At 41.0% G+C, this 27,639-nt stretch overlaps 5 protein-coding genes across 5 annotated transcripts in view; 1 reads left to right on the forward strand and 4 right to left on the reverse strand.

Moving 5' to 3' along the window:
* Window positions 1–3,072: 3,072 nt before the first annotated feature.
* LOC121180170 (cytochrome P450 3A30-like) lies at window positions 3,073–7,522 on the reverse strand. The gene is made up of 13 exons (XM_041035344.1): window positions 7,364–7,522; window positions 7,164–7,257; window positions 6,440–6,492; window positions 6,179–6,278; window positions 5,966–6,079; window positions 5,677–5,765; window positions 5,409–5,557; window positions 5,114–5,241; window positions 4,954–5,020; window positions 4,702–4,862; window positions 4,079–4,305; window positions 3,766–3,928; window positions 3,073–3,424 (listed from the first exon to the last, which is right to left on the reverse strand). Exons 1-13 carry the CDS (start codon window positions 7,432–7,434, stop codon window positions 3,335–3,337), a joined length of 1,506 nt encoding a protein of 501 aa, XP_040891278.1. The 5' UTR covers window positions 7,435–7,522; the 3' UTR covers window positions 3,073–3,334.
* A 382-nt stretch (window positions 7,523–7,904) lies between these two features.
* LOC121180449 (cytochrome P450 3A30-like) lies at window positions 7,905–12,670 on the forward strand. Its single transcript, XM_041035872.1, has 14 exons — window positions 7,905–8,011; window positions 8,179–8,272; window positions 8,414–8,466; window positions 8,696–8,795; window positions 9,277–9,390; window positions 9,513–9,601; window positions 9,917–10,059; window positions 10,151–10,278; window positions 10,730–10,781; window positions 10,886–11,046; window positions 11,158–11,225; window positions 11,406–11,564; window positions 12,098–12,260; window positions 12,398–12,670. Exons 1-14 carry the CDS (start codon window positions 7,941–7,943, stop codon window positions 12,503–12,505), a joined length of 1,503 nt encoding a protein of 500 aa, XP_040891806.1. The 5' UTR covers window positions 7,905–7,940; the 3' UTR covers window positions 12,506–12,670.
* A 73-nt stretch (window positions 12,671–12,743) lies between these two features.
* On the reverse strand, window positions 12,744–16,611 carry gpank1 (G patch domain and ankyrin repeats 1). The gene is made up of 4 exons (XM_041035873.1): window positions 15,663–16,611; window positions 15,434–15,575; window positions 15,268–15,343; window positions 12,744–14,328 (listed from the first exon to the last, which is right to left on the reverse strand). The coding sequence occupies exons 1-4, from the start codon at window positions 16,110–16,112 to the stop codon at window positions 13,887–13,889; spliced, it is 1,110 nt and encodes a 369-aa protein (XP_040891807.1). The 5' UTR covers window positions 16,113–16,611; the 3' UTR covers window positions 12,744–13,886.
* A 1,484-nt stretch (window positions 16,612–18,095) lies between these two features.
* On the reverse strand, window positions 18,096–22,941 carry LOC121181291 (zinc finger protein 665-like). Its single transcript, XM_041037175.1, has 2 exons — window positions 22,712–22,941; window positions 18,096–21,712 (listed from the first exon to the last, which is right to left on the reverse strand). Exon 2 carries the CDS (start codon window positions 21,556–21,558, stop codon window positions 18,412–18,414), a length of 3,147 nt encoding a protein of 1,048 aa, XP_040893109.1. The 5' UTR covers window positions 21,559–21,712; window positions 22,712–22,941; the 3' UTR covers window positions 18,096–18,411.
* Window positions 22,942–23,850: 909 nt separating this feature from the next.
* LOC121181105 (protein sidekick-1-like) overlaps window positions 23,851–27,639 on the reverse strand; it is a 212,333-nt gene continuing 208,544 nt past the window's right edge. The window contains exons 43-45 of the mRNA XM_041036906.1: window positions 26,938–27,058; window positions 26,712–26,841; window positions 23,851–25,762 (exon numbers count right to left, since the gene is read on the reverse strand). Of these exons, the coding sequence (XP_040892840.1) occupies window positions 25,457–25,762; window positions 26,712–26,841; window positions 26,938–27,058 (557 nt within the window). The 3' untranslated portion in view covers window positions 23,851–25,456. The remainder of the gene's footprint in view (window positions 25,763–26,711; window positions 26,842–26,937; window positions 27,059–27,639) is intronic.

Below are 27,639 nucleotides of genomic sequence, written 5' to 3' on the forward strand. Positions count from 1 at the left end.
AGACCATGAGAAATAAGGAAAGGCAAGTCTATTTGTATAACACATCTCAAACAGAAACAATTGAAAGTTCTTTGCATAAGGCAGAAAAATATTTATAATAGACAAGATATAGTTAGTGAAGTAATAAGTTGGCTCAAATTTAATAATGGAAGTTAAACTGTATAAAACACAACCTTATAGTTCCTTTCCACACGCAGTCACTGCAGATTAATCGTTTTGTCTGCAAAATTGATTTTGTCTCGATTAACAAAATGATTAATTAATTGATCATTGCAACTCTAGTATATACATACAAATGCTGTACATAAACCACCCCTGGAATATATATAAGTAGGATTTATTCAAGCAGTCTGGCGCTATTTTGGCAGTTTACAGCAAGGGCCCTTAAACCCTTTACTTCATACTGTACGCATTGTTGACGGGCTGCAGTGGTGAATCTGAAACGCTAAGTATTTATAGTTTAATGGTTTCACATCGAAAACGCCCCCCTGGACAAAATTAACACCCGTTTATAGTATATTTAAATGCCAGCGGTTAAGTGATGTTAGCTAGTTTAAGCGAATTAAGGCATCCGGTCCTTTTTAAAGAAGAACTCAGGTGTAAATACCAGCTGAGCTCAACGAAGCAGAACGGCAAACAAATCAAATCCAGGCAGGCAATGAAATTAGTTGTAAATATATTTCCTATTTAATGCCTCCCTCCTCCTTTACTGCATATGGTTCATTAAGACATGAACTTCATTTATAAATTAGGCACAGCTTGTCCAAATGTTTATTATGTCAGGCATCACTTTATTCTGAAAGTCCTATCAACAGCTGCCTGAGCAACACACAGACACAGACAGGTGAGCAGCAGGTTCTCAGGTGAGCTCTGATGTCACTGACAGGTGAGCAGCAGGCTCTCAGGTGAGCTCTGATGTCACTGACGTGAGCAGCAGGCTCTCAGGTGAGCTCTGATGTCACAGTGAAACCCTTACCTTAAGCTCAGGAGCTGAATGAAAAATAATACAAGAATAAGATTTTTGATATAATTTAAAGAATGAACTAAGTTGAGCATCTGTCATGGCTTGTTGTGGCTCTGTCATGAAACTTGAGCTGCCCAAATCAACACAATGAAAGAAGGACAGAGCTAAAGGAGCTCAGGTAAGATTTGAAGAAAAAAAATAATAAAACAAAACCTACACCTAGTAAGTTTGTTGTGTATGTTGTATATTGTATGTTGTTGTCCACGCAATAAAGCTAATTCTGAAACAGCAGCAAACAAACTGTGATGCGTAGCAGAAATCATAATCCATATCAGGCACCGATGGCTCAAAAAGTTACTAACATGGCAACAGCGATGACAGAAAAAAAAGTAAGACAAAACATAGATGCCAATAGCATGAGATGGCTGCATATTCTGTTCCCTGAATGCAACATGTCGTCACACCAGGAAACTGTAGGCTGAGTTCAGTAGTATCTTGAGTTTATGCTGCTCTGTGATGTTATTCAGAGCTGACCATTTATTAGACTTACACTATCACATCTTTCCAGAATTGCAGATCTCAGTGAGTTTAAATCAACCGAACAAAAAATACAAGAACACCTGTTGCCAAGTCTCTAAATGGGTCTAAATTAAAGTCTAATATTTAATTAATAAACCATACACATTACAGCCACTGAAAACACATACAACACTGTATCTGCAGAGATTGCATTTCATTATGTTGTATATCATGCCACAGATGGGCGCTTAATAAAGAAAAATGAAAATGGTGCGTTTACTTCACAGGTTTGGTGTGATATCACAGATTCCAGCTATTTTCAGCAACCTGTAAATGGTGGCGTTTTCCCTATTCCAGCCTTAAGAACATGTGTCTGCAGTGTAGCTGGTTTGCCCACCTCAGATTTTTTTCTTTCTTTTTTTTTTTTTTTTATCTCTACCCTCTGTTTATAAACATGGAAAGAACAAGATGGTTGAAAAACTCGGATAATGGACCCGTGAAGGATCAGGAGCACACAGGCAACACATGGACAAAAACTGAAAACAGACCATCCACTGGAGAGCGCTGTTAAGATATGAAACGTTCAGAGGGAGAGAAGTTTCACTGCCATAAACACAAAGTAATACTAAACATCGAACACACTACACCACTTCATGCACTTTGTCACATAAATATCTGGTCAAAAATTAACTTACTGTCTGGCTGATCGCTGAATGAACCCTCTTCACTGTTCAGAGCACGGTTAAATTCAGACCTGGAAATTTAAAGAGTATTTCAGTCCCACATTATGTTCAAAGCAGGAGAGAAATACACCTGCAAGATATAGAAAAAAGTCGGTGTAATCAGCATGCAGTCAATATTAATTCCTTCAGTGAAACCTTATCATTGAAGAGTTGATTTAACTGTGCAGTTTAACCTTGAGGCTTTAGTGGGTGGTGCTAATGTCTGGCATTTGTGGACAGATTATAAGACAATGGGCCACTAGACACAGATGTGTAAAAGGCCCCCCACCCCTCTTACATGAAAGCAAGACCCGCAAACGACTTTGTGGCCATTTTGTGACTCTTTGTGGTCGTTTTGTGTCTCTTTTTGTGGTTGTTTTGGGTATGGTTTTGGCCCTGTTGCATCTCTGAAGTTTCTTAGTCTCTATTTCTTATATTTTTCTATTTTTACTAGTTTTTTTTGTCTATCTGGTCATTTGGTATATCTTTATACACAATTTGTGTCTAGCCATACTTGTTTTCCATTTCTTCTAGCAATTTTATGTCTCCTTTGCTCATTTTGCAGTCATTTAGTGTCTCTCTGTGGTTATTTGATTGACTTACAAACAAAAATATTAACAGTCACTTCATACAGAAGCTCTGGTCCACGGGGCCCTTGACTGCTTAAGCCCCTGGGCCTGTGCGCAGTAGAGCCATTCAATAATCCATCTGTTTTGGAAGTCTAGTGTATTGTAAGATGTTATTTCAGCCCTCTGACCTAAGCCCATATCTCAGACAGACAACATATTTTGAAAACGTCTTATTGTAAAGCCACATTTTAATCATTTGCTGCACTTACAAGTTGCATACACACAACACATAACGGTGTGCAGGAGAAAAATCAACACTATACTTTATTGTTAACACAGGCTTTAGAAATGATCCGTATGCTGCTCAGTTTAGGATGAATACAGATTAAAGGTATAACAAGAAGTAAAAAGAGAACTAACTGATGCTAACAGAGGTGCACACAACTATACTATTGTCTTGAAAAACTGACTATGTTTTGTTGGTTCAAATCATTTTTATACATGATAGGTCTGTAAACAACACAAAACGATAAAATGAGAATCTTCCATCATTTGGCTTTTTAGCTGGAGGATTCAGAACGTGGCACCAGCTTCAGTTTAATTGGTCGTTTTGGCGCTACCAGACCCTGGATGTCTATCTCAACGGGGATCTGGAAGGAAATTACATGAAAAGAAGTGTGAACAAAGTCAGCAATACACAAAACTCAGAATTGTTGTTCATCAAACAACTGGCAGTATCAAAGAGGATCGAAGCCTCATGCAAGGTAGAGGGACCTTGTCGGACATGCTATATGACATCTTATCTCAGTATCAGCATTAAATACAATCAAACTGGATGTGGTTCCAAACAGGATTTTGATCTTTGGACTAACAGGAATCCTATTAACACCTAATCTTTAATATCCTTAACCATCTAGCTATGAATAATATTTGTGTACGACTTAAAAAAAAAGCAATAACAGTGTGTAAAGATGAACATCTGTGGTCTCACCTCGGTCTCCTTACACACAGAGAAGCTGTACCTCTGCAGGATCTCTACCAAAGCAAGTTTCATCATCACCAGAGCAAATCGCATGCCAATGCAGTTCCTTGGTCCAGCTCCAAAAGGCATGTATGTGTAGGGATCAATATTCTCCTTGTTTTGCTTGCTGAACCTGAAGATATACACATGCATATATGAATTAAACAGAAATGAAGCCTGACTGGAGAGGCTTCATTTCTGGAGAGCTCAGGTCCTCTCTGAGGGAGTTTTTAGTAATTATTGTCTGTTTTGGCAAACTTAAATATATAATTCCTTCTTATACCTCTCAGGTTTGAATGCCTCTGGTTCGGGCCACAGATCAGGGTCCCGGTGCAGGGGCCATGTGGGGACCATGACAACCATATCTTTTGGAATTACAAGGCCATTTATCTCCACAGTCGCCTTTGCCACACGCTCTAGACGTGGGGCAATGGGGAACAATCGGAGAGACTCATTGATGACGCTGTCTAGATACTCCATTTGCATCAGTTCCTGGTATGTAATAGGAGCCTACACAAACACACAGACACATATAGACATGTCCATAGGCCACTGCTCTCTCAAATTTGACATTACCATATGTTCTGAATAGATACACTGATGGTTGACAAGCCAGTAAAATTATAATATCCAACAACTACATTGGTGTAATTACAAATTGTACTATACCTTAAACTTTAATAATTCCAGTAAAAAAAAAACAAAAGTAGGTAATCTTCCAATTTTTGTTGTACCTACAGTAGGATTTTGAGATGCAGACCATTTATCCAAACTCCACTGATCAATATTATTACAATAAACGAATGATTTGGGGAAATATGCTTTACCAAGTGGTCAAAAAACAATGAACTGCTCTAAGATCTCCCTGCTACCTTGAATTTTGTCCTCTCCACACTCCTTGCTTACCTTGTTAGGGAAAGTGGAGTCAATCTCCTCCTGCAGCAGTTTCATGACATGAGGGTTTGTTGCCAGATTGTAAGCCAGGAAAGTCAGAGAGGTGCTACTTGTTTCGTAACCAGCAAAGATGAATATCATGGCTTGAGAAAGGATCTCATGATCACTTAAACCTGAGGGGATAGCGAGGAGGTGTGATTTCGAATAGCTTCACTTTATGCTTTCACGTGTGTGTAGATGTGTGGCTGTGTATGTGTTTTTCACCTTTATCCTCATCTTCTCCCTTGTTTTTCTGGGAATCAATCATCAGCTGAAGGAAATCCACCCGACTCTGAAATCAGACATTATGAGGAATTTGATTATATTTCTGAATCTGCTGATACAAACATAGAGTGCATAAACACATACATACATGCATGCATACCGGTTGTTTGCTGGTCTCTCGAGTAGACTTGATCTTCTGCAGTGCAGCGTAAAAGAAGTCTATGACAGCAGCAGGGAAAAAGGAAAACTCGAACTTTTCAAATATAGGACCCATGAAGGGGAAGAAGGCTGAAGATAGAAAGAAATGTATTTGTAAAGGAAACTGGGAAGACAGTGACAGTATTGACTGTAAACATTCAGTGCGAGTTACCAAACAGATATTTTTGTTTTACCAGCCAAGTGAAGGACAAATATATAAATAGCTGTATCTTACAAAAGTAAAACGAATACTGTACCAACAAGGAGGAAGAGAGGGTTGAACAAGTCAAACTTCAGCATCTTCTTGATGTTAGCGACAAAGGGGTCTGAGGGGTTGTTGAGTGAGTCTATGTCTACACTGAATGATGTGCTGGTAACCACATCCATACTATAGGGTCCAAAGAACCTAAAGACACACACAAGCACATCAGATTTCCTTATCCTTTCAGACTTCAAAATAGCTGATGCTGCGCATTTTCTGGAGTCATTTTAAATTAATGTAGTTGGAGTATTGAGTATTCTTACTCCTTAAGCTCTAAGGGCTCATCCTTGTCTGCCTTCTTTTTCATGCTGCTGATCAGAGAAGCAGAGTGCCTCTTCATTATTTCAAACATCTGAGACACAAACCAACATGGATGGAGAGGAAAAACCGTCATAAATAGACATTGCTTCATTTTAAGGTGTCACAAACCAAACAGGTTACGAATCCTTGCTCTAGAAAGAATGTAAAGTTACAGGACAAACCATGGTAGAAAACTATTCTGCTGAACATGCAACAAAAGCCAGAGGAGGCAAAGAGCAGTAAGGGCCTTACCTCTTTCAGTCTTCCTGAGGTGAAGGAGGGAGAGAGGACACTGCGAATCCTCCTCCACTGATCATCTTCAGCGATGGACACAGCATCGTACATTTGCCCATTCAGACGGAAGTTCTGTAATAGAGTAAGGAAACATCTGCCAGTGAGGACAAGAGTTCAGCTGAGAGCAGTGACCATGAGTGACTGAATGTGTTACATAGAGTGTGTGCATACTCTGCGGTTGGTGAAGAGAGAGTAACACTCCTTTATGAGAACTGTTTTTATCATGGCAGGATCTGTGATACACAGCACAGGCTGACGGCCATCAAAAATGCTAAATGTGATAAGAATAGAACAGAACAAAAATACTAAATCACCAGGTGAGATTTTCATGCAGTCACAAGCTTGTAAACAGGTATTTAAGATACATACCTTATGAAGATATACATGCAGAAACACGCTGTGCACATAATACTGTACAACATGCAGACTTACCCCCATGTTTTCCCAAATTTCTTGAAACATTCTTCATCAAAGGTAGTAAAGCCCTAGGTAGAGAATAATAATTTTTAAACCCACAGTCCACTTTAACATGCTGAGAGATGTCGGTACCATATGTATAAATATGCTAGTCACAAACTATAATAGTTTGTGACTAGCATATTTATACATATGGTATAAACTATACTAGTGTTAAATTGCAAAGTATTTACCATTTAAAATACTGCTCTGACACCATTTAATAACAATAAAATAAAGCATTTTTAAACACAAATCATTCCTAAAATACAGTGTCCAGAGACAACCTTTCAGCCACCATTGGTAAAATTTGAACCTGCATTGTCAAAATGGAATAATACAACTGAGATACTTCTATCTAAATATAAATAATTTAAAGCACACTTTGTTCCCTCTTAGATTTTGACTTTCATCAGGAACATTATACTTCAGTAGTGTTTCCTACTGAAAACAGTTTGTTATGCCTGGACACCTCAATTTACCTGTTAATGAACAGAGTAAATTAAAAGACTGTTGAAAAAAACTGATAAACTGTGATAAATGTACACTGTCAAACCCCCCATGGGAGGTGTAATGATTCAGCTTCATGAAGGTAGCATTCATTGCTGGACTGTTGTATTAGACTGTATTATTTCAATAAACTGTCAGCTGAGTGTATATTGTAGGTTACTCTTGTTTCTGAAAAGTCATGTTAACCAACCTTTCTATACGCCAGCATAGTGCCAAAAAAAGGGATTGGCTTGGGACCGGGGATTCCCATTCTTTTAAATGTTCCATATGGCCAACAGGCATACCTGTGACAAACAATAAAAACAGAAGTGGAAGAGAGATTTGTATCATATACACAAGGAAAAATATATAATAGTACAAATACTTGGACAAAGACCCTTAAACACTTACACAAGGATCAGTGTGATGAGAGCAACCAGAAGGGTCCATGTCTCAGCGGAGAAAAAGGGGAGGTAGCCCATCTCTACAAGTTTCCTCTCTTCTATCAGTGGTAACACAAGTTCCTCTGAAGCCGCAAATCACGAACAAAGCCTTTTATGTCCTGCTTGTCAGAGCTATTGAGCAAGAAAGGCAAGTGTGTAAGAGTTCAACCAATGACAGGCAGCAACGTCAGGTGAATAATTAACAGGGAGACACTGGCCAGAATTTATAGCAATAATTATTTTCTGGTTTAAGTGTACAAAATACAAACAAAGTCAAATTATGTAACAATTTTTTTGCTGCATATGTGTGTAGGACATGTAGTCAGGTGTGTGAGTGTCAGATTATTTTATGTAGACATATTCATTCATACAAAGACATGTCCAGACATGTGCTTGGACTTGTTTTCCTTCTTGATATTGTGCCACTGCATGAGGGGAGGGAGGGGACAAAGTTCTTATGTAACACAATGGGAAGTGACCCCCACCTCCTGTAAAAATGCTGTCAGAGTTCAGTGCAAAACAACTTGGACGAGTAAGACGGAGCCATGGATTTTCTTCCTTTCTTCTCTTTAGAAGTGTGGATTCTACTGATCACATTCATTGCCATATTTGTTATGTAAGCATCAGGGATCGGCTGTAATCAAAATAGATTTTTTGCTCTGCATGAAAGTTACTTCCCCCTCAGGGGTCCTAAAGTTACTTTACCTTTCAAGTGAATAGTAATAGTGTCTGATTATTGCCATGTGACTTTCAAGGTATTTAATTCTTTTGTCTTCTGCAAAGGTATGGCTACTGGACATATGGAGTATTTGAGAAGTTGGGGATCCCTGGTCCCAAGCCAGTGATGTACTGGGGCACAATGAGCAGACATAACCCTGTATGAAAATCTATTTTGAATCTAGTTTTAATTTTAAATGATGGATTCTCATCATTTGAATTTAGAAATAAATTTCAGACTAAATTGGTAAAGATCCAGACAATGATGTATGTTAATAATCTCTTTATTTTCTGTTACTAGGTTTACTACTTAGCTGACAACGAGTGCGCTCAAAAGTATGGGAGAATATGGGGGTGAGTCCACAAGGCGTTTAAAAGTGTAAATAGAAGAACTAAGCCTTACACCAAGCTACCCGTTATTATTCTGTGTTTTGTGAAACTGTGTTTGGCAGGGTTTGACCCTTGATCTTCTAACTTGTCATGTCAGCAGCATCTTAACAGGCGCAAATATTCTCCTACTACACTGAGAAGAGTTTTACACTAAAAGCCCAAAATGTAAATATGTGTTTATGTAAATATCCAGCATGTTTGAGTTCAGGAAGCCAATGCTGGCTGTGATGGAGCCAGATATGCTGAAAACCATCCTAGTGAAGGAGTGCTTCACCTACTTCACCAACCGCAGGGTGAGAACACACAAGAATATACAAGATTTGCTCTGAATGGAACAAAAGACAGAGGAGTGTAGTACAAAAGACTCTGTAAAGTGATACAAGATCCTTTGTTCACTGATTTGACACAAAGCATGGTAATGCTGCCTTGAAGTGGAACTCTAGAGAATGTGTTTACTTGCTTGGCAGTTCATTGGTTTTTAGTTGTGAACTACATGGTGACTGGCGGTAATAATAATGTCACTTTTTTAATTTTTCAAAACTGGTAAATAATTCTGGGAACAAGAAATCTAGACAACACATGGATTAAAAAATTTAAAAAAGCAATTTTCAAAGGCTCCCACATTTTAATGTCGAGCTCTCTACATCTAAACTCCCAAAAGTTTCCTACAGTCTTTTTATTAACATGGTGAACATGACCTCATTTGAAAAGTGTCATGCATACATTCAATGGTAAACACAAGTAAACATGCATCTGACCGTTATGCACCTTTAGAACTTACGTCTGAATGGAGACCTATATGACGCAGTGTCTATTGCTGAGGATGATCAGTGGAGACGGATTCGTAACATCCTCTCCCCCTCCTTCACCTCTGGTCGTATAAAAGAGGTAGGAGTTGTCAATCGTTCTAAGTTTTTCAATTCATATTTGGGTCACCTGAAACCATTAACAAATTCATTGTCACCTTTATTGGACCTTTGTTTATTTTGCCTTCTCTTCCTCTGTATAAGATGTTTACCATCATGAAACATCATTCCCGCAAACTGACAGACAAGCTGCAGTCCAAGGTGGACAACGATGAAGTAATTATTATAAAAGAGTAAGTGGTACCATCCAATAAATGGTTACTAAATGTCACACAAATCAAACCTACTGTTCCTTTCTTGCATCCTCACAGAGATGATGTGGATGTGTTAATAAACTTTAGAGGCGGTGGTACCGTAGGTGAATTTTGTTACCCTGGGACCGTGCTAGGCTATCTGTTTCCAAGCTTTAGGCTAAGCTAAGCTAACCTCCTGTGGTCTGTAGCTTCATATATTACTGTACAGACACAAGAATAGTATGGGGCAAATATGATAAAACCTGTGGCACTGGTTTCAACCATGATCTTTGATTAGTGTAATTTGTGTCTCAGCTTCTTTGGACCCTACAGTATTGATGTCATGGCAAGCTGGGCATTCAATGTGGACATGGACTCGATCAACAACCCTTCAAGTCCCCTAATCACCCATGCCAGGAAGATGTTTAGATTCTCCGCCCCTCTTTTCATTTTCCAAGGTACTTCACACTTTCTCCATACCACAGTTTTCTTTGCATTGACAGGTATGTTTTCAGACTACAATTATGCTGACCCTCTTTTCCATCTCAGCATGTTTTCCCTTCTTTCTTCCTCTCTTGGAGCTGCTGGGTGTCTCCTTTTTCCCCAAGCCCTCTACCGATTTCTTCAAAATGATTGTGGAGAAGGTCAGAGCAGAACGTAATGGGAGCTCAAACCAGGTTTGGACAAAACACACAATGAGGGTTGTAAAATATACATAAAAGATTTTATCACTGTACAGAGCACCTAATCTTATACCATTATAGCAATATATTATATATTGTGATGTAAACCCTCTAGAAATTCAATTCAACAACAAAAAATGAAGTTTAAAAAGTTTAAAACTCAACTCTTAAGCTAGCATGGATGGGAGGTCCTTATACTGCTCAAAAAGTAAAATAAAATGGACAAGGAAATGTCAGTTTCTGTATTGCTGGGCAGACTCCATTTGCTGATATTTGCAGATATATTCCAAAAATCCAGTGCTCATTCATTTGAAACGTGGAGCCAGTAATCTTTAAAGCAATCTCTGTCATCTCATGGCATACAGTCCTATATGTCGTCACACAACACAAACCATAACACGTAAAACATGGAGCTGTGTATACCAATTATCTAACCTGTTTTCAGAATTCAGAAGATCTCCTTCAACATTTGATCAACTCTCAAGCGCACAATAAGGGTAACTAGACAATTACATCACTCACACACACAGAAACACAAATGTACACTCAAATGTATGATGCCCTCATTTCCTTTGTTTTTGCATCACGCTCATCCTAACAGGTCTTACTGATCATGAGATTCTTTCTCAAGTGACAATGTTTGTGTTTGCTGGTTTCGAGACAAGTGCCAGCACTCTCGGCTTCTTGGCCTACAATTTGGCAAGAAATCCTCACATCATGAAACGCCTGCAAAAGGAGATAGACTCCACTTTCCCGAATAAGGTAGAGCAGAAGTTTCTTGTTCTGGAGTCATTCTCTGCATTTTATTTCATGATGAAACTAGTTTTCAAAATCTGAATTGTGTTTAATCAGACTGTTTTAACATCTCTACAGGGTCCAGTCCAATATGAAGGTCTGCTGCAGATGGAGTATCTAGACTGTGTAGTCAGTGAGTGTCTGAGGTAATGGGCATTTTTCTGAGATGGATGAAAATCTAAAAAGATTGACAATAATAAAAGAGAATAGCAAACAAAGTCTATCACAACCAAAACACTGCATTTCAAGAATACACATTTGTAAGTTTGGGGTAGTTTGGATTTAATATTTAGTCTGATACACAGTATTTAAAAATATTCTTGTAGGCTCTACTCTCCAGCTGCACGTTTAGAGCGAACAGCCAAAGAAACTGTCAAGATCAACGGAATCACAATCCCAAAGGACATGACTGTTATGATTCCAATCTTCGCTCTGCACCGTGACCCTGAGCTGTGGCCAGAACCGGAAGAGTTCAAGCCAGACAGGTAGCTGCTAGAGTGTTTATGTCTGCACTGTCAAAGCGTACACAAGGATTAAGTTGTAGTAAAACACTTTTTACTTTCTCAATACAAATGATTTTTTTTTATTTCTCTGATTTTTTCATAATGACTCAATCATTGTTAAGCTACAAGAAATTTGGAAGTGATCTATGAAGCAATCTTTTGAGCAATTTTGGAATTTTGTAAAGAATCATTTATGCTGAAATCAATGGTTATTTGGGAGACTGTGACCGATACAGATTTCAAATGATACAGATGAAATGGCATCACCTGATAACTAGGTATGAATAATTTGTGTTATGATTCATATATACTTATCAGGACAGCATTGTTGTTAAAATGTTTTTTTAGTGTCCTTAATTTATAACGACTGTGTGTAGCAGGCAGAATAAAGAAATTATATAATCATAATCAAGTGCTAGTTGACAGGTATTTGAGGATACTTCATTATTATCATTTTTTAATTTGCGCATTTACGCAACTTCTTTTTCATTTGCTGCCATCTGTCTGTTTTCTAGATTTAGTAAGGAGAACAAGCACAACATCAACCCATACACTTACCTGCCGTTTGGTGCTGGGCCAAGGAACTGTTTGGGGATGCGATTTGCTCTACTGATGGTTAAACTGGCCTTGGTGGAGGTTTTGCAGAACTTCAGCTTCTCAGTCTGCGAGGAGACAGAGGTGATGATATCAAAAATACATATTTAGGCCCACATGATCATCATGGTTTCATTTACATAATATGACACTTAACAAGCCATGTTTGCATCGAGAGAGAGCAAGCAGTTCCTGAGTTAGTGAATTTGTCCATTCCACAGATCCCTTTGGAGATGGATCCCGCAGCCTTTGTTGGACCCTTACGACCAATCAAACTAAAGCTGGTGACACGTTCCATCGCCTCAGAAAATGTGGACCAGTGCAACTAGGAAGGACTTGGACCTGACAATGATAAATCTTGCATATCAAATGTTTACAATCACATTAATAATCAGTATAAGAATATACTTTGTGAAACCTGTTATCTTACATTTTGTTTTAACGGCAATCGTTTAACACACACACATAAACTTTCACACATATCATTTTCCTGTGCAAATTACTGAGCCATGACGCTGATTTTTTTTTAAGCAAAGAGTAAAAGAGTACAAAACACTACTTAAAAAGTATAAATGCATGCCTAATGTTTAATGACCACAATTTCAAAAACACTTGTTTTAATACAATTTCTTGATGTTCTCCACCCATAAATACTGTCAAGACATTCAGTTAGTTAGACATTGCTCTTAAGAGGAGTTGGTCAGTGGTCCTGGAGCTTTGATCACCAAAGCTATAATCTGTAATCTTCAGCCTGGACTTTGAAATAGAAACTGTGCCCTGCCTGAGAAGCTGAGGCCACACGTTGTGTCACAGGCAGTTAAATTTGTCCCTGATTTGGCTTTGAGCTTACTTAAATAAAACCTTTAAAACATCAACATGTCACCAGAGAAAAGTGTCCAGCTTTAGAGACACAAACACTCTGGACTAAAGCAAGAATTACCGGTTTTACCATGCCAAGTGCGAGGAAGAAAGAAAATAGGTGACATGCTGATATGGCAGATATGAATAAGCATGTGACTTCCCAGTCACGCATGTAGGCGTTGTTAATTAGGTGAGAAGGTACATAGAGCTGCCACAAAGGGAGAGATCACTGCGTTACACAACATGTCCTACATTCAGAAACCACTGACAAATGGTTACCGCAGTCGCTCAGGAGAATTACTAGATACAACATAAATCTCTAAAGCAAACTCTTTTACTCTTGTTAAGACTCACAAATCAAGGGGTGTTACATCTCAGTGTTTAATGAATTATTACCATATAAAACATATCAGCCTAACTTTTCCACACAAAAAAAATAAGCTTCCTTTCCCAGATAATGAACAATAAACAGTATTCTCTGTGAAGTCTGTGTGACCAGTGGGACTCATGTTTTTTTTAAATAAATGCTAATGTAAATCTAATTATGCAAGTCTTAGTGGGTACAATAAACGTACCAGGATGAACACAATGCCATATTTGGTGATTGCACAACCTATAATGACATAGTGTCAGCTTTGAGGTAGAGTCAAGGATTTTATATAATGATCCATGAGGAAACACCTTCCAGGTGCTTTACAAACACCTTCACAGTTTTTAGCTAAAAAAAAAAAAAAAACAAACAAACAGGTAAACACCTCTTCATAATAGATCTGTCTGATGGTTAAACAATACTTTCAGATAAGTCTGGGGGAGAGGGCTGGCTTGGAAGAAAGTTGCTGTGAGCAGATGTCAAAGATAAAAAGAGGCTCGGAAATCTCTCTCCCAGTTTTTATCCTTTTGCTCTTTTCTCCTACATTCCTCTTTCCTCTTCCCTTTTTCTCCTCTCTCTTCTTTATCCCTGGATGGTGGTTTCACGGCGTCATGATCCCTGGCTTTGAAGTGCGTAACTTTGGCTCTTTTCACCTGTCCGTACCCCAGACCTTTCTGGTCTCTCTTCAGCACAGTTGGCACTGGCTGTTGCGGCCCCTCTCCCTCGGGCCCAAGTCCAGTCCCTGGTTTCCAGCCACAACGAACCATCATCTTGTAGCTGTTGCTGGAGGGGGGAAGACAGTAGTAGGGGGTGGGTGGAGGATGCCGCAGACTAAACTGATGTAGAGTAGAGGAGAGATGTGATGACAGGCTGCTGCTGTACTTGCTACAACACACATCACACCACTGAGGCCTGGGGGCACTGGGGAGAGACAAATATTAAAAGGAACAAGTTAACTTTTTTTCTTTCTTCAAACATTAGTCAGGTGCCAAAATGTACTTTAAATCAGTTTTTGCTTGCTGTAATCATTCCAGCCATTTACACAGGTCATTACAAGATCCCTTCCTACTGTGACGCTGAATGGAATGGAGTCATTGTTAATGTTATTTATACCTGTGCTTTTCCTGCTTGGACAAGTCAAAATGTCTGGCATGAGTGGGTGTATCCCTGTCACTGAATTTGTTGTGCTTTATTCAGAGCTGTTTTCAGTTTCGCCACCACTTCAAGTAAGATATCCAAGGACCAACTTCTGTTTTTTCCCTTTTTTGGAAGCGTGTTTAGCTCACTCTCTAGCTGTGCCCTTACACACACAGTGAGGGAAGAAACATTTGCGTCAGCATATATGTTAACTGATAAGAAAAGTAAACAATGCCATTAAAAGGTGAGGTAATTTACAATCAGTGTCATGAATTCACAGATTGGCACTCCTTTTCACCCCTGTACCCGATGCTTCCTGACACTCACAGAATATTTTTAAACTGCAAAATGTCCTGAACCATGTCATAATTATGTTAGCTGCATTTATCGTGTACATTCAACAAAAGTTCAGGCAGACTTATGCAACAGTCCTGCCATAAACCTGCCTTCATGAAGGTTATAAAGTCTTTATTCAAACTAAAAGAGGTTTTATCTAAATGAATGATCATTTTGAAGGAAGCAGTTTGTCGTGCTTCTAACCTGAATTTCCTGATACAGAGAGATTTTTATTTAGCCTACCCTCTCTGCTATAAATAGGATGACAAAAATATTGTTTACAGAAAAAGAGAGAACTGCTATTTATACATTGCACAGACTAACTGAAATTAATTAATATTTGTTTTAATTTGATTTAAAACTACATACAACTGTGACTGTGCAAACCTGCTATCAGATTGTGCGTGTTTCTGTTCACTTCTCCCATAGCATTCCAACTCCTCCAATACCTCACTGTGGCCAGCTGGGGAAAAAAAATAGACATGGATGAGTTCAATTTCACTGTACAGGCAAACACAAATGTAAAGTTATGATAAGAGTTGAATGGTTATACCTTCCAGTGCCAGGTCTTTGGCATCCCTGCCCTGTGTATCAACCACTCCAACCCATGCTGCTCCATGTTGCAGCAGCAGCCTCACTGCGGCTCTTTTTCCAGACCAGCTTGCACACATTGTAGCCGTCCAGAAGAAAGTATCCTGGAGGGAAGCGGAGAATACAGATAAGTACAAATCAAATATTTCCTTGATGTCACTTTAAAAGACAGTGAGCTGTAGGGATTGTACCTGGAAGTTTATGTCGACCCCTTTTGAGAGCAGCTCTTTGAGGCCAGAGATGTCCCCTTCATGGGCACAGCGCAGCAACTTGAGCCCCTGGAGCTCCATGGACCTTTCTGAGTTGCTCCTGTCTCTTGCTGCCATCTCTCTCCTTTGGATTTCTTCCCTTTCACTACCAGTCCCTCTTTCCACTGCCGAAGTGGTTTGATCCTGCTGCACCTGAGCAGCCCTGACTCGCCTCCTGACTCGTCTATTCTTCTGTTTATTTTGATGCACCCTGTCATAGTCTTTTCGTCTTGATACTTCTTGTTCTTTAGCATCATCTTTCATTAAAGTTTCGTAAAACTGCCTGGCCTCTTCGCCACTAAGGGCACACTTTGTTTTAGAGCTGGACTGTCCTGTTGTCTCAATACGGAAAACATCCTGCTCACTGGCAGGAGTAAAGCCTAAACTAGTCATAAGGAGCGATTGTAATGTAAAGGGCTGTTGAAATGTGTAATAAGTGGGCTTGCACCACAGAAATGTCTTACATTTTATGAGCCACAGATATTATGTTAAGGTTATATTTGCTATTTGTTAGCAAAACAGCACGATAGCTAAATTGGCTAGCTTGTTTACTTTGACACATGGAAGGGTGAGTGATTTTCTGTAACACAATTCCCCACGTTATATTTAACCAAATACAAATTCCATATATTTAACTGAATGAGACAACAACTGGCAGTCAGTCTTTGTAGTCTTGGTTAGCCTAGGTTAGCATTAGCATTTAGATACGTGAACGGTTGTTAATTTAAAACGGCTTCAAGGGCTCGGTTCGTTATCACTACCCAAGTCGGCTCAAACCACAAACCGGACGAATATATAAACTAGAAGCAAAACTTACTTTTCTTTAATAATACGATAGTTACCTGAAGCTAACGTTACCCTCTCTTCCTGTTTTTAAACGCAGCACCGTGCGTAACAGTACGCGACTGAAGGCGAGCACTGCCCCCTGTCGGACTGGCTGTTTCCTTCCTCAAGGATCAAGGATCAAGGAACTTTATTGTCATACCAGGACATTTACATGTTATGGTACGAAATTAGTACTCAGGTCCCAGTTTAAGCCATCAAGAGCAAGACGTGAACAAGAATGAAATCTAAGCATAAGGGCAATGAAATCTAAACATAAGGGCAATAAAATATAAACATTAGAGTAGAGAAATAAATATAACATTAGAGAAAAATAAAAATAAACATTAGAGCAGAAATATATAAACACTGTGAAATTTAAACAATTAAGTAAAGTGAAAATAAGATAAGATAAGGAAGCCGAAGTTAGCACGTGCATAAATACTCATGTGCAAGTAGGAGGTAGTGGTAGTGCAGATAGATAAAGTGTTGTAGTGCACTCTGTTGAACTTTGAAATATCTTTAAAATAGCACAGTATAAAAAACATGTCTTGTACTCTATGAATAAAAAAATGGTATAGCGACATATGCTTAAAGTATCAAAAATAAAGGTACTTGTCATACTGAACGTCCCAGATATGATGGTATATATGGAGACAGATTCATTTAATTTCATTTCTTCGTACACCTGACGGATCAGTTGAAGATTAACACACTAATGCAATTTACTGTACCTACCTGTGTATCAGTAACACGCAGGATCAAACACTAATAGCTCCACATTTTTCTCATTTATTCTTTGAGTCTAAGCATGTTTACCTTTTACAGACATTGTTCAAAAACCTCCTTACATGTACTAGTTGAGTGAATAATAGTTTTATTTTTATGGCACTTTTCTAAACAGTTAAAAGCTTGGTTACAGAGAAGTCTAAACAAAAATATATCAAAAAGTGAAAAGAAAAAAACACAACAACACATATGGATAGGATTACAACAGACCTCAACAAGATCTCTGAAATCTTTTTAGTGTCGTTTGTGTCCATTTGAGTGACCATAACTGTATCCAGACGGACAGCACACTCTGGTGAGTGTGTGTGTGTGTGTGTGAGAACAATCTATGAGTGTAACTGTGAACCTTGGAAAGATCAGATATTAGAGATTCACATACCTTTTAATAGTGAGTAGTCTGTTGATAAGATCAGGATGGTTGAAGTGCTGCATGGGAAGGATGCATCGGGGACAGGGGTGGGAGGGATGAGCTAAGACAAAACTTTTGTATTGAGCGGTGAAGCTTGCAGAACAGAACAGCATGGCAAAGATAATCTATTTGGATGGCAACAGTGAAGGCTTATACTGCACAGAAAATGTGCCCTGTGCAATCCAATAATTCCCCTGTCCAATATTGTTTTTCATGTTGACCAAAACGTGTAAGCTACTGAAAAGATTCATTCAGGCACTGGTTAATAAATGATCCTCAGCCTTGGCAATAAATAGGCATAAATATAAAACTTGCAGTGTTTACGTTTTGTTTAAACAGTGCCAGAGAGGTGCCAAATGAACATTGGTTGATTGATCAAGGTTGTATTTTAGGGTATTTTTTTTTCTTAACAGCAGAAAATATATTTTACCAAAAACCAATCACGAAACCTCATCAGCTATGACAATCTAGTGTTCGTGGCAGGTTAAATCTACCAAAGTTAGGCTTTCAACATATTTCGGTTTCTTATTCTTTGTCAAATAATATGACAAAAATCTGAATTTGAATTGATCCTTCGTGACATCCACCCATATACACATGCAAAACCACATGTAAGATCATTCAAAAGCAAAGCTTCACTGGAGTTGTGTGTGTGTGTGTGTGTGTGTCTTACTAGTGGTATTTACTGATGTGTCTGTTTCTGTCCCCGGTCTGTGTAAATGTCTGTCCACAGTGGGGGCAGGAGTACGGCCTCTCCCCTGTGTGTATCCTCATGTGAACGTTCAGTTTGTCTTTGCTAATAAAGCGTTTGTTGCAGCATGTGCATGTATACGGTTTGTCCCCCGTGTGATACCTCTGGTGCATCTTCAGCTCCGTCATGCGACCGTAAGTCCTGCCGCACTCGGGACATTTGTAGCTGGGACGCACCTCCATGTGCTGTCTGCTGTGCAGCCGCAGCCCGCTGGACGACCTGAAGCTCTTGCTGCACTGCGAACACTGGAAGGGTTTCTCTCCGGTGTGGATGTGGATGTGTAACTTGAGGCTGGCGGCGGACGGGAAGCCGTTGCCACAGATGGAGCAGAGGTGAGGTCTCTCCCCCGTGTGGATGCTCAGGTGTTTCTGCAGCTTGTTCTTGTTCAGGAAAGTCCTGCCGCAGACGGGGCAGTTCAACGGCTGCTCTCCCTCATGCAAGCTCATGTGTTCCGTCAGCTCCACCAGCGTGGAGAAGGCGTAATCGCACCGAGTGCACGAGTACGGCCTCTCCTTTTTAAATTTCCTGTGTTTGAGACAGTGCTGCTCCAGATCTTCCTTTTCCTCAAAGGTCTCAATACAGCAGGTGCACTGGTACGGTCTTTCTTCAGTATGAGTCCGCAGGTGATATTTCAAAGCTGTTAACTGCAGAAAGACACTGTCACAGTGAGGACATCTAGATTCCCGCCTGTCGTGGACCATTATGTGCCTCTTGTAGTGAGACAGCTTTATGAAGCGTTTGCGGCACAACGAACAATAATACTGTTCGTTTTGGTGGCCCTGCTCATGCTTCTTCAGCGCGTACTCGACCTTAAACTTCTTCCCACAGGTGTTGCAGGTGTAAGACTTTTCATGAACTCCCATGTGCGTCTCCAGTTCTTCTGGACTGTTGAAGGTTTCATTGCATTTCGGACAAGTCCCACTGTTTTCTTTCACATGAATCTCCAGGTGTTTGTTGAGGTCCTCAGGGAAGGCAAAGTTCTTCTGACAATCAGGGCATGTGTAACACTCGCCATTTGATGCTTTGCGATGGGTCACTATGTGCCTTTTCAAATGATACATTCGGCCAAATACTTTGCCGCAGTCGTCGCAGATGAGGCTTCGAGGACTGGACTGGACCTTTTTGTGTAACTTGAGATGACTCACAAGTGCGGCCTTCTCCTTGAACTGTTTATCACATGCAAGACACGTCAGGCCTTCAACTGCATGAGTCTTCTTGTGAGCTTTCAGTTCTAGCCAGCTACTTAAATTTTCCCCACATTTAGAGCAGATGTACTGGCCCAAGCCATGCTGGTTCCTCAGGTGTCGGGTCATGTGATACGACTGGCTGAAGGTCAAAGCGCAGACGGGGCAGGTGAACGGCTTTTCCTTTGTGTGTGTCCTCATGTGTCTGGCGAGTTTGTTTGGCCCTCTGAAGCGCCTGCCAACACAGATGGGACAAAAATGGCCTTTTGTTTTAGTTTTTGAAGAAACTTTTTCTTTTTTACTGCCTCCATCTTTAGATTTAGCTTCATTTGAGTCTTTGTCTTCCGTCTTAACATGAACTCCAGGTCCTTTGTCCTGAGAATCACCCTTACCTGAGTCTGGATCAATCTCAGCAACATTGTCACTGTCACTGTCACTCACATTATTGTTCTTCTCACTTGATTCAGTTATCGCTTGGTTTTTTACTTCATCGCTTTCCTGGAAACTCCGTGCCTCTGTCTGGGTAGACTGTTTCTTTTGTTTTTTTCCATGTGACACAATATGACTAAATAACGCACCATTGTTAGTGAATTTTTTATGACATTCAGGACATGACAGGATTTGCAACGTGTGCGTCCTCTTGTGACTTTGCAGCTCTGCGGAGCTGCCTAAACTTTTCCCACATGTGGAGCAGACGTGTTGCCCTGCACCGTGCTGGTTCCTCAGGTGCCGGGTCATGTGGTACGACTGGCTGAAAGTCATAGCACAGACGGGGCACCTGAACGGCTTCTCCTTCGTGTGCGTCCTCATGTGTCTGGCGAGCTTGTTTGCATCTCTGAAGCGCCTGTCAATACAGATGGGACAGTAGGGGCCTTTTAGTTTGGTTGAAGAAACTACAAAGTCTTCATCATCTTCATCACCATCATCATCAACACCACCACCATCATCGTTACTAGCCTTGTCACAACCTTCCTCCTGCATTCTCTGACATGACGACGAGGCTTCAATATCACCATCACCTTTATCATTGGTTTTCTCACACAGCAGATCAGTCTCATCAGCACTCTTCGACTTATCTTCATCATTATCACTATAATATAGCTTATCACTGCTGTAATAGTAGTTGTCTTTGTATCTAGATGATTTTGTTGGGCTCTTAGTTGAGCGTGGTTTTGCTTTCGTCCTTTTCTCTCCTCGCCGAGGTCGACCTCTTTTGGCCTTTCTCTGAACAGGAGGGTCTAAATTGTCTCCAATATCAACACTGACCTCGTGAAAACCAAACAGTTCAGATTCATTTAAAGCAGATTCTACCTCTTTACCGATAACCAACGCTGTAGCCAAGGTCAGCGTTTCCTTCTCCAGCAACAGCCTCTCTTTGAGTTGTGCACAGTTTGTTTTCTCAATCAGCTGATCCAAGATAAGTTTATCTTGTAAGTCTCCATAATTGCAAGGCCTCAGCAGTTCTTTCAACGCAGACACAAACTGATCTATGGTCTCTCCAGGCATCTGAGCCCTCTGATGGAATTTAAGGCGGCACATCTGAGAGGTGTGATCAGAGCTGAAGTAAACCGTCAGCACTGAGATGGCTCCTGCGTATGTGGCCTCACCCTGGATTAGTATTCTGTAGATGCGCTGCCCCTCTGGGCCAAGGCAGTTCTGTAAAAGCACACACTTGCTGGAGTCGACCAGCTCGTTTTCACCGAGCGCTTCGAGATAGTGTTCAAAAGCTTTAAGCCACTTATGCCAAAACATGCTCGGTTCACCAGGGACAGGTAAGAAAGGTGGAGGTGGGGACAGGATTATCAAAAGTGGCTCTGGGAGCGGCTCCAAGGAGATGTCCTGTTTCGTCACCTCCTCATCTACTTCCACAGTCACCTCACCCATTGTTTAGTTTTTGGTGTGTGTGTGTGTTTTTTTTTCCACTGAGGCAAATTTTATTTCTTCTGTGACTCAAGTTAGAGTCACTGAATTAAAATATCCTCTTTGGTCCATGTTCAGGCTCCTGATGTCTCATCCTGCTCCGGTAAGTCTTCAAAAGCTGCAAGGGAAACAAACAGAAATTAGTTTCAGGAAAACAATAACAGGTGATGCTAATTGAGCAAACATGTCAATCAAGTCCAGCATACAAAGAACAGTGAGTCAACATAGCTGAAGGGCTTTGAGTCTTTTGTGTCTAAAAACTACATGCAAGTCATTTTAATAAAATTTGACTTGCTTGTTTTTGTTACTACTTTCCAAGGCTCCAACTAATAATTATTTTAAGTTCTGTCATTTTGTCTGTAACACTTTAGAAAACAGTGAAAAATTCATGTTTTCCTAAAGCCCAAGGCAAAAAATGTTAAAATTCTCGTTATGTTCAACCAAAAGTCAAAAACCAAAACCCAAATGTTCAATTTTGCATTACATCAGACAAAGCAAATCTCATAATTTGAGAGGCAGAGGCATTTTTTCCACACTATACTAGATATCTGACAGGCACCATTACTTGTATGACGTCAGTATCAATAATCAAAACTCCTGCATCTGAAAGGAGCTTTTTTATAGGATGAAAATCCTGCAGCTGGATGCAAACCAGACAGAATTTTTACTTTTCCAGAATCAACACAGTGAGCTGGTGTGTGTGATACAATTTTGACTTAAGGAAAAACACTGCATTTTTTTTCAGAGATTAAACAGCTGAGCTTGTTGTGACTGGGGCCCCATGGGGGACGGGTTGGGGGTCTTGGGGCCCCTAGACAGGTCAGGGATGTTGGTGTTTGAGAGCTCTGCATTTCTTTCCCCGTCACTGCAAAGTGACAGAAGAATATCACAAACTGTTGTATGGTCACTATAAACAACACACTACAAACTACACAGACACACACAGCAGAATTAATGTGTCACCGAATCTGAAGATGTCCCCCGGCTTTAACGGACAGACCCGTCCCTCTTCCACAACTGCCAGAGACAGGACAGATGCAGGTGCAGTTACGGGCGAAGGAAGGTGTTTCAGTCTGGTTATTAAGCGATAATCGAGGAGGAGGAGACCAGGACTCACCAAACCAAACTGGGTCACAAGTGCCCGACGTGTGCGGACCGACAGGGAGGCAGAGAGCGGTGTGACGGCTGCTCCGAGCCGCTGCAGCCGTTAGCATCTGAGGAAACAGGCTCAGTGCACCGGTGCGCTGAGGTCTGATTCTGCGCCGGTTCGTGTTGTGATGCTAAGCACAAACATTTGGGCTAAACAGCAAAGCATGAAGTGAAAAACACATCCGCCATGCCTACAGCCCTTCTTCCGGACACCACAACATCTCCTCCGGGTCTATTTCGCCGCCCCACAGCGCCGCCTGCCGGCTGGAAGACACACGACAGCGGGAATTTATACTTCAGCTACAGGCCTTACTGTAACTACACTGATTTAGGCATGGGCAGATTATTATTATGAGACAATGGGACCCCGGGCAGAGACATGCAAAAGGCCCCCCATCACTTCGTAGGAAGAAGAGACCGTGACTGACACACACACACAGACACAAACACTGCAGCACTTCGTCTGTTTTAGCCTCTTACTTGTTGTTTTGTATCTGTAAATCTACTTTGAGCTGCTGTGCTTCTCATTCTGGTTGTTTTACGTCTCTTTGTGGTTGTTTTGCATTTCTTCTTCTTTCTCTTAAGGTTACTTTGTGTATATTTTTAGTCATTTTTGCTTTTTTTGTGGTCATTACTTTCTCTGTGTTACAGTGTCCTTGTACTTGAGTATTTCTGTTTTATGCTACTTTATTATTCCACTCTTATACATCGCTGTGCTTTTTACTTCACTGGAGTTATTATTAAAATATAGTGTCACTTGGCCTCTGCTGAACTGATTCTTACATAACTGTTTAATAATGAACTAATTGCTGGAATCAGCTTCTGCGAAAGCGCCGCTGAATTCAGGGAAAAACATCACACAGGTCTTTCACACACTGGGCAGAGCGCTGTCACAATGATAGATAATAATTATCAGAGAACAGCTGATAAAGCTCTGATCCTTCAGTACTTTTAGTGCTTTAATAAAAGACACTGCCAGGCAACACAGACCTGGTTTAAAGTGATGAGTGAGAGAGTTCAGTTCAAGATTAGTGATGCTCACAGACATGTTCACAGTCCCAGCACTAAAACAGACCACGCAGACACAACGTTAAACAATGACCATTTATTCACACGCTGTATGGGACTCAAAACAGGCGTGACAGAGTGAGGGAGGCTGCTGGCGAACTGGGTGGGTCTGTGGAGATTCTTTAAATCATACATGAGCAAAAACTTAGGGATGACTTTTGTTCGCACTTGAAGAGAAGTACAAAGTCCACGCGTGTCAGCCTCGCTGCTGGTAGTTGAGGCCAGAGTTCAGACTGTGGGGCCCTGTGTTTCAAATTTCAATCACACTCAGTTTGAACAAGAATGATTCTGTAAAATATCCTGTTATCTTGTTCCACCCACACTCGTTCGCTGAAACTAATTTTTTATGATTCTTTTTAAATGATCTTGTCTCTGTCTCCTCCTTTTCCTGTTAATCCATCAGTGTAGCTGCAAACTCTCTCCAGTGCTGCTTCACTATTTGCTTTGAATTACACAAACGTGACTGAACTACATACAACAGCACACAAGTAAAAAGGGTTTCCCTGTACAAAATCCATCTTAAAAATACAAACATACATACAATGGCACACTTTGCTTAGCAGTGAACAACAGAGACAGATGAACAGGTCATAGAGCCATTTATACACGCATGCTGGTACACACACGTGTCACACTCAAACACACACACGTTCAAACTTGTAAAAAAAATTAAACTTCAGCAGAAAAAATATGAAATGTGTGGGTTCGGCTCAGTGCAAGCATTATGGCTTGGGTGGGGGAGGGGCTGTGGTGTAAGGAGAGCTGATAACAGGCAGTACACAGTAAAAAAACATGGTTTTTCATATATTCCAACCCAAACCCCAAACGTCACACATCGCTTTCAGAAACCACGAAACACTCTCACTGAGAATGCCTTAAGTGCCGAAGAACCCTCGCCCACACTCGCTCTCCATCCTTTATCAAATACGACGATTATTGATTGTTATTTTTCTTTTCCTCCGTGTGGTGGTCTTTTAAATCTGACAGCTCCGTGTTTGTGTACATGAACCAGTCAACAAAAGCTGCTCCCTCCTGTGCCGTCTCTTAGTAATTCTCCTCACCTTTGAAGGTCCTCTCTCGCAGTGGGAGATACTTAAGTGACGCATCAGAGAATGCATGTGTGTGTGCTTGTGCACGTATGTGTAAAATACAGAAAACAGAGAAGAAGCGTTGTGCAGAAATTCCATATTCAACCAGTTCCAGGCTGAATTCTCTCCTCCACAATTACACAAACTGACTCACCTTGCTCTCAGCTCTCGTTGGAGAGTCTCTGGAATGGGCGTAAATATCTGGTGGTACCGCCGGTGTCAATGTGAGTGTGTGGAAACGAGAACGGTAACTGTGTGTGTGTGAGCACAGTGACACAGAGGCGTAAAAGAGTAGGAGAGCAAGGTCACACACACTCGTCGACACAGTGAGGATCTTTGTGAACGAGGGGAGAAGGCGAGTGGAAAGTGTAGGTTTAGTTCTTTGGGGCATGATAGGGTTGTTTTGTCACCAGTCCGTCCCACGTCTCCTCATCTTGTCCTCCCCTCTCCTCCGAAGCCGTCAGCTCTTTCTCCTTTAGACCAATCACACACCGGCCCCCCTCATTCATTTTGTGTACGCGTGTGTGTATCATTTTGTGCAGATTTTGTCTCTAGAGTCAAACAAATGAGGAGAATCCCGTCACAGGGGTGCGCGATCCCGGTGGGTTGGTGTTGGGATTGACGTGTGTGTGCGCAGGCTGCCCTGTGGGTGTGTAGGCGCCGCCTGTGCTGTGCTGGGTGACCACGGTCTGGTAGTAGGGCTCGGTGTCTGCAGTGGCACACTCCTCATAGCCAAAAGGAGTGCCGATCCCTTTAAGGCCTTTGGGCTGCCGCTTCCAGGAGTTGTAGTAGGTGGGGTCACTCATGTAGTGGTTGACAAAGGAGTGCTTTGGCTGCTCGTCCTCATAGTCACTGTCTGTTAACTGGATATGAACACACACACACACACACACAGCACAGGGGTTAGGATCTGACTGTGAGGACATTGGCAGTGTCTGAAATCCCTGTTGACTATTCTGTAATTATCTATCAGTTTATTTGAGAGTCCAAATTTAAAAAATTATGATCATCAGGGCCATAACTTGTTGACCCCTCAACAATTCCCATCATGGAATGAAAAAAATTGTGTTCATGGCATAAACACTACCTTCTGCTAACAATCCATGGCATCAACACATCAAGACAATCAACGGTTATATTTTGTCATTTTTGCCTTTCTTTAACAGTAGACACAGACAGGACTCGAAGGGGATGACAAACAAGGGTCCTTAGCCAGAACTGAGCCAGAGATGTTTAGATTACGCTGTATGAAATAGCACTGTTGGCACCTTTTATCCAGTATCGGCAGCGTTTTGGCCAACTCAGCCTGGCCAGTTAGCCAACTGGAAGGTGGAGACAGAAGGCTGGAGAAAGCTCTCTGACAGCACATCCTGGTAAATCTGTGATCTTTACCATTTTATGTGATTTGTCTTTAGTTTTCATCTCCAACTTGTCTTCTTCCACAAGTAGGATCACAGGCTGACAACACCAGGCACAGCACAGAGCACTTTCTATTTCTCGTTTCAAATAACTGTCTATCAAACATATTCCCACTACTCCGAGTATTCCTGGAGTATCTCTCTCTGCCTTCATTTCCTGTCATTTCTCCACTGTGTGCCAACTAATTAAGGCATAAAATGCTGAAAGAACTATATAAAAAATGAACAAAGCAGTACAGAGGTGGAATTACAAGTTCATTAAGTTAAGTGGCGAGGACACAAATGAATGGATCTCAAATAAGCATATGTTAAACAAAGTAAAAGCCACAAAAAAACAAGAGCTGAGAGAAAGAGATGGTGAGAAAGAGAGAGAGGGACAGATAGACAGAGATACCTCTGACTCAGAGACCTCAGTGGGTTTCTCAGTGAGTGTGGTGCTCTCAGTGAGCACGGCTCCATTATAGTTGTTACATATGTCCTCATCAGAGTAGTGAAGCCCACCTGGACTAGGCCTGGGAGGAGACCTGCACAAACACACGAATACAGGCGTTAGATCTGTTAGGTCTGTTATATTTTGATCAAACCCATGAGTGTGTGTGTCAGTGTGTGCGAGTGTTCACCTGGTCCCATTCTTTTTCAGGAAGGAGTTCTTGGTGTTCAGCGTTCTGCTGTTGAGCTCCAGAGCGGTGAATCCTCCGTTGTCTAGAGTTACAGACTCCTCTGCCGTGGACACGTGCTTGCCTGGAGGGAAGAGAAAAGGAATCAGCTGGTGTCGGTTCACATATGTGCGAAACATTCAAAGCGACTCAGTCACTTGTACGGGAGGGCAGCTAAAAAAAAAATTCTGAAATTGTTTCTCTTGCTGTACAGAGTTTATATGCAATGTCTTGTTTTATTCATTGTGTCTCCAGCTACCTCTCAGGCTTGAGAATAAGAAGGAAAATGAAACTTGGATGCATAAGAAGACAACAACCGAGAAAACCTTCATCATTTAGGCACCAACAGCCATAAAAAAATTGAACAATAAAGGAAACACTGTCATGTTTAAATGAAGAGAAATATGTTTGTTGTTTGGAGCACACCAAGGTGCTGTGGATGATTCAAAGTGAACCAAATCTCAGCGACTCCTATTCATTCTTCCCTTCCTCCTACAGCACCACCCTCACCCTCTGTCTGATCACTCCCCTGCTGCCCAGAGGTTGTGCCAAAGTTTCTGTGGCAACTCAGATTAACAGCTGTCTTGATGCAGCGTGCTAATCAGGGCTGATTTTGTATTACAGATGTTGGCATGCACACATGTACACACACAGACACACACAAAG

The sequence above is a fragment of the Toxotes jaculatrix genome, chromosome 4 (genome assembly GCF_017976425.1).
Source record: "Toxotes jaculatrix isolate fToxJac2 chromosome 4, fToxJac2.pri, whole genome shotgun sequence".
NCBI classification, from domain to species: Eukaryota; Metazoa; Chordata; class Actinopteri; family Toxotidae; genus Toxotes; species Toxotes jaculatrix.

What these genes read in the sequence shown, in the direction of transcription:
- LOC121180170 (XM_041035344.1), bottom strand. Translation starts at nt 7,434, where the DNA reads ATGGGCTACCTCCCCTTTTTCTCCGCTGAGACATGGACCCTTCTGGTT. An exon ending in GAGCCCTTAGAGCTTAAGGA is followed by an intron (nt 5,558 to 5,676) that starts GTAAGAATACTC and finishes GTGTGTCTTTAG; the next exon opens with GTTCTTTGGACCCTATAGTA. An exon ending in CTGTGTGTAAGGAGACCGAG is followed by an intron (nt 3,425 to 3,765) that starts GTGAGACCACAG and finishes ATTTCCTTCCAG; the next exon opens with ATCCCCGTTGAGATAGACAT.
- LOC121180449 (XM_041035872.1), top strand. Translation starts at nt 7,941, where the DNA reads ATGGATTTTCTTCCTTTCTTCTCTTTAGAAGTGTGGATTCTACTGATC. An exon ending in CAATGAGCAGACATAACCCT is followed by an intron (nt 8,273 to 8,413) that starts GTATGAAAATCT and finishes TTCTGTTACTAG; the next exon opens with GTTTACTACTTAGCTGACAA. An exon ending in GAAGTAATTATTATAAAAGA is followed by an intron (nt 9,602 to 9,916) that starts GTAAGTGGTACC and finishes TTTGTGTCTCAG; the next exon opens with CTTCTTTGGACCCTACAGTA.
- gpank1 (XM_041035873.1), bottom strand. Translation starts at nt 16,112, where the DNA reads ATGACTAGTTTAGGCTTTACTCCTGCCAGTGAGCAGGATGTTTTCCGT. An exon ending in GGGTCGACATAAACTTCCAG is followed by an intron (nt 15,576 to 15,662) that starts GTACAATCCCTA and finishes GCTTCCCTCCAG; the next exon opens with GATACTTTCTTCTGGACGGC. An exon ending in CACGCACAATCTGATAGCAG is followed by an intron (nt 14,329 to 15,267) that starts GTTTGCACAGTC and finishes GTCTCTCCCCAG; the next exon opens with TGCCCCCAGGCCTCAGTGGT.
- LOC121181291 (XM_041037175.1), bottom strand. Translation starts at nt 21,558, where the DNA reads ATGGGTGAGGTGACTGTGGAAGTAGATGAGGAGGTGACGAAACAGGAC.